Source organism: Buteo buteo, chromosome 24 (assembly GCF_964188355.1).
Source record: "Buteo buteo chromosome 24, bButBut1.hap1.1, whole genome shotgun sequence".
NCBI lineage: Eukaryota > Metazoa > Chordata > Aves > Accipitriformes > Accipitridae > Buteo > Buteo buteo.
Window position 1 is genome coordinate 17,139,289 of NC_134194.1, and position 11,832 is coordinate 17,151,120.

The 11,832-nt window shown below is 41.4% G+C and overlaps 1 protein-coding gene across 2 annotated transcripts in view; it reads left to right on the plus strand.

The window, feature by feature from the left end:
* The window catches only part of WWC1 (WW and C2 domain containing 1), a 74,605-nt gene extending 62,933 nt beyond the window's left edge, over window positions 1–11,672 (plus strand). For both annotated transcript variants that reach the window (XM_075056615.1, XM_075056614.1), the window contains 11 exons: window positions 303–383; window positions 1,280–1,366; window positions 2,047–2,239; window positions 3,592–3,744; window positions 4,352–4,452; window positions 5,251–5,398; window positions 6,103–6,267; window positions 7,702–7,794; window positions 8,646–8,876; window positions 10,287–10,408; window positions 10,940–11,672. In XM_075056615.1, the coding sequence (XP_074912716.1) occupies window positions 303–383; window positions 1,280–1,366; window positions 2,047–2,239; window positions 3,592–3,744; window positions 4,352–4,452; window positions 5,251–5,398; window positions 6,103–6,267; window positions 7,702–7,794; window positions 8,646–8,876; window positions 10,287–10,408; window positions 10,940–11,006 (1,441 nt within the window). In that variant the 3' untranslated portion in view covers window positions 11,007–11,672. The remainder of the gene's footprint in view (window positions 1–302; window positions 384–1,279; window positions 1,367–2,046; window positions 2,240–3,591; window positions 3,745–4,351; window positions 4,453–5,250; window positions 5,399–6,102; window positions 6,268–7,701; window positions 7,795–8,645; window positions 8,877–10,286; window positions 10,409–10,939) is intronic.
* The last annotated feature ends 160 nt before the right edge of the window (window positions 11,673–11,832 follow it).

The following is an 11,832-nucleotide window of genomic DNA, read 5'->3' on the forward strand; positions in this document are numbered from 1 at the left end:
GCCTTTACTAAAATCCAGTCAAGGGAACCCTTTAAAAATCCCCCACTGCCTTATTTTTGCAGTCTTTTGTGTGGCTTTTTTTGGCAGTGAAGGGGGAAGGCATATGACTTTCTGCTGATAAGCACTGTAATACATCTAAGGATGATTGCACTTACTTCTTAAATGGGCTTTCTTTTAGCTGCTAGTTTTATAAAATCCATATACCCAACCCCTGAATGGAAGGGAAAAGATCTTGTATCACCTGAATGCTAGCACTTCAATAAGAGGAAATCAAGTCCTTAATTGTCTTTGATTTCTTTCAGACCATGTCTGTCAGAAGTGATGGTGTTTGACAGCGATGATACAGAAGCAGTTGGGACAGCTAAAGTGCAAATTGCAATGAGGTAAGCGCTACACATTTTTATTGGATTTTCCTTCCAATGGAAAGAATGATATATGGCATTTAGAAGATAGTGCTTTCTGTTCTGTTTTCTTACCCTGTTTATCCTGCCCTATTAGTATTAACTAACTAATGCCCTCTTTGAAGTGTAATTGAGAATTACACTCAACTCCAGGAGGTCCTTGGCCCAGTTATCCTCTTTTATGTCAGTGGAAATCAACTGGCGATAGTGTGGTATGAGGGTGCAAACCAGCAATGGGAGCACTGACAGCACTGGGCTGGAGAAAGCCTTTTGCTGGCTTGCGATTTCTTTTAGTGTGCAGCTTGTGGGGGAAAAAAACTGCTGAGGGTAAATGGTAATCATAATCATTGACCACACCTGAAACCCACAAGTAGTGGGTAAGGCGTAGGAGGATAGGCACAGAGGCATCTTCTTTAAATGACTTAGTGGAAGGTTATTTGTGATTTGAGGAAAAATAAGTAGCACAAAACTCTCTTGTCATGGCCATCAACAGTAGAACAATGGTTACCCCTAACATCTTCACTGTTGTACTTCAAGTATTTCTACTTGTAACTTCTTTATATTGCAGTCATTATACAAGGCCTTTCAAAAGGTTTTAGTTGCAGTACAGCAATTTAGCTAGACCTCAGGAAAAGCAATGTGTGTTAGGTCTAATTTGTAGTCCATTGCATTTGAATTCCTAAGTTCTGGATGTTCTGGCAGCAAAACTTCATGTAATATGAAACTGGTTTTGTTTTAAGCTATAGGCAAGCCGTGGTCCCACTATAGTTTTGTCTTGTTTGTAATTTTTTAATGTTTTTTGTTTGTGTTAATGAAATTAGTGGAGGCCAAGGCAGGCTTCTCTAATAATAATGCTTTTTTCTGTCTTTCCAATTCAGATATGATGACAAAAATAAACAATTTGCGATACTGGTCATCCAGCTGAGTAATGTTCCAGCACTGCTGTTACAACAAGATCAAAAAGTGTAAGTGGGTGAAATAAACATGCTTGAAGTATTTTTATTAGATTCTAGTGGGAATTAAACAGATAATAATAAACCTTCAGACTGAAACAAGGTGCAGATTTTTCCTCAAAGGTCTGTATTTGCTAGGAAAAGACTTGCCTGGAATTAGCACTAGCCAGCAAGGTTCTTAACTGTAGCAGCGCCCAGAGCAATGGCATTGAGTGGGGGTGTTCGTTCTGCTACAGAACCCATCCGTGGACAGCTGCACAGATGCGTGTGTGGGGAAATGTACAGCTTCTACTAGACTCATTCTAGTCACAAGTTTTTTAAATTCAGCTGTGTGTTGAATAAGCCGACAAAAATTTGATTCATTTTTGTGTAGCTGTTTCTACTTACAAAAGGGTATGTTAGCACTGTGACAAGTTGCACAGACGTAAACAACCATGTAAAACATAATCCCATGGTGTTCAATTACAAGATTCAGAAGGATGAAGTCTATGGCAACTCATGCCACTTCATGTCTCTGATGTTGTGACGAGATGTTCCTTTTTTCTCAGCTGACTGATATTCCAAAGACCACGATAGGACAGTAATGTCCACGGTGCTTAGGATGAATTTCACTTACAGATTCATGGAGCTGTTGCAATGCAGGGAACTGCAAACCTGTATGGTAGTACTGATTGCAATGCTTTTTTCAACAGGAACATTCGCGTGGCTGTCCTGCCCTGTTCAGAAAGCACAAGCTGCTTGTTTCGCACAAGACCGGTGGAAGCTTCAGACAATCTTGTGTACAATGAAGTATTTTGGGTTTCTATCTCTTACCCGGCTTTACGCCATAAGACTTTAAGAGTCGATGTTTGCACTGTAGATAAGTCTCACCTTGAAGAATGTTTGGTTAGTATTAATCTCTATTTTAATATCCTTGTGTTTGTTTCCTCTTTTTAATTAGACAAAATTTTAAACTCTGAAGTATGGCAATTTCTCTGGAAGTTTTCTTGATAATCCTTAGCTATATGATCTCTCCCAGATAGTGTTCTTTGCAATGACAGTTTTGATCAGGAAAAAAAATCTATTGGATAAATGTTCTGTTACAGAACTACCGGTGACTTTGTCAGACTACTAGATTTCCCTTCTCCTATGATTTAATGTGAAACACGAACTGTTTTTCTTCGTTTTGGAAACATTTGTTGTAATGTAATTGAGAATGGGCTTACAGGAATTTGGAAGCTACTGTAGAATATTAAAGATCTCTGAAGGATTTTTTTAAAAACTGCTATTACTCTACACTGTTAAAATCCTTATGAGTATAGTTTTTTCAGTGCTAGCATTGCCATAGCCAGCTGCCTTCTGTTGTTAGAAGAGCTTTTTTGTTGCTCAGTGTTACCTGAGCAAGTTTATTTTAATAGCACTATTTCTGGAGTATTGTACTCCAGAACATGAGTAGGGTGTGTTGAGCTGGGACATAAGCAGCCATTAAGTTACTGAAAAGTTGATGTTCTGTTCTGCACGTGTTCCGTAGCATCTCCCTTGACTGGAGGGATACATGTTTTATGGTGCTTCTGCATTTCTTCCTTTGCTTGCTTTGCAAAGCACACTTTGGTTCAGGAAAGCATGTGTTTTCCAAATGGGGTTTTTCTCTTTTGGCAGCATGAGCTCCAGGTGGGAGCATGCTAACTTGCAGGAGGTATGCTCAGCATGCAGTCTGCTGGACTGGGCTGGTGCAATGGAGTCCACTCGACATGGATTAAATAAATTGTGAATCAGTTTTACTTTGGTTTTGAATGTGTCAGGATGTGTACTAAATGTAACGCAGTAAAAAATGACAAGGCAGATGAAGTGGAACGGCTTATACAAAGCTAAAGCATCTCAGTCTGAGGCAGTGATTTTTGTCAGCCTTGCAAATTTCTTGGAAGGGAGTCTTCATCTCCTGTTCCTTTCTCTTTTTCTTTGAAGCTCTGGCTGTAATTTTTCCTAGCAGCAGTAGCACTGTTCATACTTCTGGATTCTTGTACACAGGAACTGCAGTGAAACACTTGCTATTTAGATTGGAAGCCCTAGACAATGTTAAAATAATTAAACATAAAGCATTACTAGTGCTGTTGAAATGGGGATAAACAGGAGAATTTTTCTTTTTGTCAAACTTGCCAAAGTCAAATAGTCCTGGATTTTCACTCTCATTTCTTCTGACTGATGTGGTAGTTGTTCCTTTTAGTATTACACTAAAACTGTGGTTTTGTTCTCAATAGGGTGGAGCACAAATTAGCCTTGCTGAAATATGTAGATCCGGAGAGAAATCAACCCGTTGGTATAACCTCCTTAGTTACAAGTATCTGCAGAAGCAAAACAGGAAAAGTAAACAAGGAAACATTCACTCTGAAGTACCCTGCACTGAAAAAACAGTAAGAACAACTGCTTAAATCAAACAAATCTCTTCTAAACAGTACTAATGAGAGAGTTTATGTGGCTGAAGGACTGTCACAATAGACAAGAAGTGAAGGCTGGTGTGTTTATATTTAGAACTTGAAAATGTCATTAAGTGCAGCAAAATAATTAACATGTCGATTACAGATACGCCCTTGTCCTGGGCTAAATACTTACTGAAATCTGCTCCTCACGAAGCTGAGGGATGTGGTATGTGGTCTGGTGTAAGTGATGTGTGAGCTTTTGCCTTTCTTCCCACTAGACAGTTCACCTTGCTGCAATGACTTTGCTGAGCGAGTCAAGATACAGACTTACCTTTGCACGTGCATGGCATGCAATATGCTCAGCCTATAGCTGCACACGTGCGTATGCTAGTGTAACTGGGGGAGGTGGGCCAGGTGTGCTCACACAGGCTTGACTGAGCACTGTATGTGCAATAGGCTGCTTGAACAACACAGGTGTAGAGACTACGACTCTTTCCTGCCACCAGAGGAAAGCTGGTTGGAGCTGTTCTGACCAGAAAGGCTGGGCGCTTTGCAGTTTGTGAGAGTCGTATCTTCACAAGAAGCCTCTTGCTCTCCTCAGGACTCTGTCTCAGCACTCTTAGAGCAGACAGCTGTTGAACTGGAAGCTGTGGAGAAGAAATTGGAGGAAAGCAGAAGCACTTTAACTAGTGGAGAGAGCTGGTAGGTAGCATCCCACCATCAGCACTGCGGGATGATCAGACCATTTGGGGATTCATGCGCAGAGAAAAAAGCAGATGAAACAGAGCTGTGGGAGGCTTCTTCTGTCTCCTGCTTTGGTGAAAAATCCTGATTCTTCTGTTCTGGAGGTTGTGCTTGGGGAATGAGAACAAAACTGATAAACGTTGAAAATAGTTAATAGCACTACACTAATTGTGTTATTTGAACAGTGTTCTATGGGCATCCATAAAGGCTCCACTGTATGGTGCAAGGCTTTGCTTGAATATTAGTTTTGGCTGCTGTTTACATATTCAGATTCAGATTTTATTAATGGAGCCTGACATTTGAAACAAAAAGCAAGCCTGTCCAATGGGTTTGATGGGGAAGCCAGCTGTGAGTTCAAAGGAGCTGAGAAGGATGTTAAAACAACGCTTCAGTTTTGTCCAGCATCACTTTTTAAACTAAGATTAATTATTAATGGCATCCTGAGAGCTCCCCTTAAGATGCACTCATCTTGAGCTCAGACCATATGGCTGAACCCTTAGCTTGCTGCTTTTGAAGCAAGGTCAGTGTGAAGTTTTTGGCTGTAATGGTTGCCTTCTGGTGCAGCTTTACTCCAGTTTCAGTTATTCTCTTATAAGCCTGTGTTTGTGTAATCTCAGTGGCTACAGGATCTGCCAGGTACAACTGGCTGCCTTGGGGATGCGTTTCTGTCCAGCAGCTTGCAGGAGATAACTCCTGCTGCAGCAGCAGAATATTGTCCACAATAGGCCAGTTCAGTAACAAAGCTGTTCTTAACAGGCAAGATGAAGACATTCCTGATCAGGAAGAACAGGACGAGGTCAGTGAAAATGAAGCAGAGGAGGAAGAAGAATTCTGTGCTGGAAAATCGCTGTGGGAAACAGAAGAAAGTCTGAATTCCCAGCTGCACATGGAAATAGCAGTGAAGGTAATGTCAAGGGCCTTTTGAACGGAAAGATGAGTTAAGCTTCCCATTGCTCAGCTGAACTGGGTTGCTGTTGAGCTGAGCAAGGCTACAGCAGTTATTTGAAAGTTCATCACTGATGTTTAAAAGTTTATTTACCTGAAATCTTTTAAAATAACTCTACATTTTGTCCCACAGTTAATATAGCATCATTTCATGCCTTCTTTTTGCTGGTCATGAAAACTGTTCTCATTAACGTGACAGTGGCTTTGACCTTGTTTAATTCTGAATGTAGTTGTGGCCTAACAAACGTGTGCTGTACACGTGCTCTCTGTGCATGCACTTCCAGCGATTTGGATTGTTGCTGCAGATGCACAGCAAGTAAGGAAATGGTCTTTATAATCATACCTCTGTTCTGTGTGAGATTACCAGGTCACATTGATGTACTGGATCAACAGGCAAAGCTTGTTGGAATCAATTGTGTTGTACAGCGATCAATGGATGTGGAGCCCTTAGGGAGTGATACAGTTAACATAGCAGCTACTGAGTTCAAGGAGTGAAGTGTCAGGACACCCTACATGAAAAGGGCTAAAGAATATCTGTTTTTTAATGCGATGCCTTTGGGACTGAAAGCGGAGATGTATCACAGGTGGCTGTCAGACAGCCCTGGGTATGTGTCATCGGTAAGATGGCAAGGTGGCATTTACAGTGCAGTATCTGTCTTTTAGGTGGATAAAGAGACAAACACGGAGAGCCTTGCACAGTCTTCTACCGTAGTTCGTCCAAAGGACAAAAGAGCAGCAAATCCACCCCAAACTCAGTTTGTCAGAGGTAGCACTATCATCCGCTCAAAAACTTTTTCACCAGGACCACAAAGTCAATATGTGTGTCGGGTAAGGCAAATACAATCCTTACGTTATAAATGCTGTGTTTCACTAATTAATACATGATATCAATGTTCACTTAGTCTGAATTTTTCACAGAGACCTGACAGTGCTTTCTTCTCTCCCCCTTTGACTTAAGAAGTTGCTCTGTCCTCACCTCCGAGACAGTATCTTTCCTTATAGTATTAAGCACAAATTTATAAACTATGTATGTTTGTGGTACGTGGAGCATGTTGACATGCTCAAACTAACCTGGAAGGGCTGCTGTAAGACAGTGATGAATAAGCTGCATATGAAACCCTTTCCTGCTTTTTTAAGACTGTTCTGCGCTAACTTGAACTGAGTTAGCTGTGTCCACCTGACTTTAGATGAGGTGAACATGCAAGCTGGATAGAAATGGAAAGGCAAATACCTGACAATGTCAGCAAAATTTGTGAAAGCTTGAAAGCCTCCAGTGTGCTTTGTCTGAAGGTAACTGAACAGGCCACGTACTGGGTCAGGATGTCACTTCCACTGCTTTGAAATGTTTGTTCACAATTATTTCCTGGATTGAGGGTCAGCCTAAACTATAAATAACTCATCTTTTAAATTGAATTGGCAAACAAGCAAGCACTGCGTTTTATCATGGATGACCTGTCCTAAGTGAGCATACTCTTAATACAGCTGTGCCAGATTTGATGTGCAGGTTTTCTCTGATTCAGAAGCAGGTGCTTCCATAGAAACAAACCTTGTTTAATTTGCAGCAGTGGCCTGTGCTTGGGTGGTAGAGGTACTGTGTCCCAGCACATGCAGATCCCACACGCCTGTTCCCCCTTGCCCCCAACTCTGAGAAGGAACATGAGAAGGGAATTAAATCCTACCTGAGCTGAGCTCTTCATAAGAGTCTAGAGGCAATCACAAAAGAAGGCAGACTGTATGTGTGTAACATGACAACTCTTTAAGTTGAAAAACCCAGGTGAATAGCTTACAGGTAAACCTACCTCTTGCACCACTAGCTTAAAATACAGGTGACTGGAGAAAAGAGAAATCTCTAATAAAATAGTCCCATGTTTTACAGACACTAGAAAAGAGTAATTTTTTTTATTACTTAGAGGTTATTTTTCTAGGCTGTTTTGCCCAGCCTAGTTACTTGCACAGAAGAAGGGCAGTGGGGTAGAGTCCCATATTATACCCAGACTTAGTGTCTCTCTTTCCATGCAGTCTGTTCCCAAAAAGGGACAGAGTTCAAGGCTTGTGGCAGGATCTGGCCGTGCCAAATGGATTGCATGTTGTGCACTCAGATTGGAGTAGCAGCTGTCCGCTGTACTTGTTCACCAAACTTCATATTTCTGCTTACATCACTGCTTATAATCACTTACAGAACCCTCTGATCTTGCTAATAATGTGTGTATGCACTGCTTGTATTTCTTTCATGAAAAATACAGGTTTTGTTTTCATTTTCAGCTGAATCGCAGTGATAGTGACAGTTCAACGCTATCCAAAAAGCCTCCCTTCATACGAAATGCAATGGAGAGACGAAGTGTCAGAGTGAAACGGGTAAAAACATCACCACTTTTTTTTTTCTCTAGAGTAGACACTTGCAAACACCGGAAAACTGTTTTAAAGGAAGAATTTGCAAACATAAATCAGTTGCCACATGCTTTCATTCACAACCTTTCCTTTGTGTGTGAGAAGTCTCTCAAGGCTACTTTTCTTTGATATATCAGAATATGACAGGAATGTTTAAGTTGGAACTCATTTAGAACAATCAGTTTAGGAAGAAGGTTCCTGGTATTTTCCATCTTGTCAGAGCAGAAGTAGCACAAACAGTTTTGCTGTGTTTATTGTTGTGAGATTCATAGGTACTTATAATAAATGTGAGGAGCTGGGGAAGAGGGTGAGGAGAACGATGTCTCAGATGCTCAAGTGACCCTGTTGTAGTGACTCCGTGGCACAGAATGCACCCCTGTGCCCGTTGTGATGGCAATCACTGAAATTCCCCCGGGATACTGATGCTGAGTTCTGAAGGAGATGGTTTTCTTGAGGCAGCTTGTGTTTGAAACTAGCTGAAGGCAACATAATGTTACTGGAAAAAACAAACACGGGTGGATTCATCTGAAGATGAGACATTAAACATAGGAGCAAGGTGTGCAAGCAAGAGTTGTTTGGTTTGGAGAAACTGCCAAGGAAGATATTTAGTGGAAACACCGAAATCAAAAGGCCTGTCTATAAGACTTATTTGAGTTTGTGTTTTCTGTCTTGAGAAGGATTGGAAAACAGGTTCAATAGAGATATTTTGTGCAAAGAGAAGTACTGGGAAAATGGGGCTCATGATGCATTTGGCCCTTCATGGGGGGAGTGGTTGGGACAGTTCTCATCACTGTGTTCCTACACCTCTTCTTTTCTAGCCTTCAATCAAGTCCTTTGGTACAGAGCGCCTAATCCGCACTTCACTAGACCTGGAGCTGGACCTGCAAGCTTCGAAAACCTGGCACGATCGGCTGGTTCAGGAGATCTCGGTGCTGAGGGAACTGAAGGAACAGTTGGAACAAGCTCAAAGTCAGGGTGAAAAAGAGTTGCCGCAGTGGGTGAAGGATGATGAGAGATTCCGACTGCTGCTGAGGCTAGTGGAAAAACGAGTGAGTAATACCTGCCTTTGGATTTTACTCAACATGTTTGAGAAACATGATTTGAGAAACAGGGGACTTCAGACAGTCAGGAAATGAAGCCTTAGCACTACAGTCACTCGCGTCTTCCACTTAGGGCTCCATCAAGCAAGTGATTGATAATGGAAGCTGCAGTCCTTGAGTGTCTGGCTATTCTCAGGTGTGGTATTTACAAACTGCAGAGTCTGTGCCTGCCTTCCCACAGATACAAGGGTTAGGAAGGTAGCAGTTATGTCTTTTGCTGCTTCTAAGAGAAATAATGGCTGCATAAAACTTGTGCGTGGCTTTAGAATAGGATCCTTATGCATATGAAGTGATGATATAAGTCAGATGATAGCAGATAGCACTTTCTGGCTTTAAGAGCTTAATAGTATCTATCTTTCTGCTTATGAAGGGTGGACTGCAGGGCAGGGATGGAAGGGAGATGGAACTAATTGCCAAGGATTTCAACAAACAGTTCATTAAACAATTTTGTTTGCTTCTATGGAAGTTGTCTTTCATTGCATTATCACTTTTCTGGAGAGCATTTAAATACAAATCATTAGCTTCAAAAGGAATGTATTTACAGATAGGGTAGGTAAAGCTTCAGAAATGTCTGAATAAGCCTGGGTAGTTGATGAGCAAGGTGGGCAGCCTTCTGTCAAATTTGTTCTTTTAAAAAAAAAAAAAAAAAAAAAAGTGTTATTCCATAGCTGATTATCTTCATCCCTCAGATGCTGCACTTTTTGTTCTTTGCAGGAGTTTGTTCTCTCTTTAACTTCCTGTAGAGTTCTGTTAGTCCCAAACCCATGCATTTACCAGCAGAGATTTCTGTGCCTTAGAGCCAGGTGCAAATACAAGAAGTCACAAATGCCATCTGTTTTGTCATGTGCAGCCTCCCAGTCTGTAGTAGGTGTGGTGTGTCACGGTTAGCACTTACCTTACTCTGTCTACATCATGCTCTCCCTCATGTACAGGCCTCCTTCTCAACTTCTGTGATTTATCAGGGCACCTCTGCTGACACCAGGCAGAAACTAAGTTATGATGGCACCGGGTGTAGGAGTGAGTTGGTACAAGGTGCTCTTTGGGGCACAGCTGGAACATGGGTTGCCACGTTCTTGCATGAGCTGGCTTAAAAAAATAGATCAAGAAGATAGAAAGAAGGTGCAGATAGCACCCATAATTTTTATCAAAGGGCTGGAAGACGACCTTACAAAGAGCTCTCTCCATTACAATGGTTAGCTAACAAGCCTTCACTTTAGCTTCTGTGGCTTGTGATTTCCAGAGTCAGCAGCTTCCAAACCTCTTAGACCCGCAGCTGAAATACTGCTGTATTTGGAGATTAGTTGAGATAAAATGATTCCCCCTGGAAACACAAACAGCTCTTTTTGATTATTTGTTTAGGTGGAAAAAACAGAACACAAGTGTGAGCTCAAGGCCGATAAAATGATGAGAGCTGCTGCCAAGGATGTCCACAGGCTGCGAGGGCAGAGTCGGAAGGAGCCTCTGGAAGTACAGTCATTCAGGTAATTACAGGTCACTGCTAAAGGGGAGGCAAAATTGACTGCTACCGTGATTTTTCTGCGGATGACTAAGATGCTGATGAGGAAAGCTAATCTTTGTAGAAGTAGTTAACTGTTCTGCTTAAACAAAAACTTCCGTATTTTTATATCAAAGTATAAGGTCTGAGAGTTGGGGAAACTAGCTGCAGCTCTGCATGTGATCTCAAAGCAACCGGCAGTACTCCAAATCATTCCCCACCTGGCAACAAATTCACAAATCCTTTGTTTCATACAGAAGCAGCCCTTTGCTTCCCTAAGTAACATGCCTAGAAAGCCAAAAAGCTGAGCCTTTCCGAAACGGCTTTTTGCTAAGGTCAGTGTTGTGAGTTTAACTGCAAGGGTGCCTCATGTCTTATATGTAAATAAGAGGTGTAGGTTGTGAGAGAACGTGCTGCTGCTCCTTGTGGTGACAGCTGGTGGGATAAATTTTAATGTGGATGATGGACATTTCTGGCAAGAATTCCGTTGCATTAACAACTGATCATCCTTTTTTAGAGAGAAAATGGCATTTTTCACACGGCCGAGGATAAACATTCCAACGCTCTCTGCAGACGATGTGTGATCGCCATAAAGTATTTGCTTTCCGGACAATTCTACAAATGCAGTTTGGGTTTTGAAGTTATTTATGTGGTATTATGAAGGTACCAAGGCATTTGTATATTAGAGCTTTTGTCAGTATGTGGATGTTTTGAAGATTTTTAGGTTAAAGTTATATCATCACAGAAACCAGCATTAAAGTGACAAGATTGTATAGTTTGTATATTTAGGAATGTATTTTTGGGAAATAGAATTTTAAATAAGAACAAATGCAGCGTAAGGTGCTGTTATTCTTAAATAATGCTGTTTAGACTTTTTGTACAGCTCTACCTTTTAGAGGTTTTACTGCAATAAAATAAATCTGAAGGAACCTCACCCCTACCTTGTATGATGTTCTGCATCGGACTCTCCTCTGAGTGATGTTTTTTGTACCCTGTGGGGAATGCAGGGAGCCAGTTTTGACTGCCAAGTGCTGTGAACGAATTCTCTGTGAGCTGTGAAGCTTTTGTGTTTCCTGCCAGGTCATAAAAGTGGGTGTGAAGTTCAGAATACTTGCACTTTTAACATTTGTACTGCAGCTCATGTCTGTAATGGGTCTGTTAAGGTAACTTGGGGAGCCCATTGAAACCACTGCTGTGGGAGGAGGGCTGCAGGTTTTAAGTCCATTTTAGGTTTTTCCAATAAAGTGACCTTTCTGGACAAACCTGCTTTCTCGCTTTTTGTCTTGCGTGAATCTTCTCATCAACTGGTACCTAAATTGTTGGGGGTGTTTTTCTCCTGTCACTGGCTGGAATTGCAGAGCAAGACACACTAAAAGCTGTGTAAGTCCTTCAGACCAGGCGTTTTTGAGA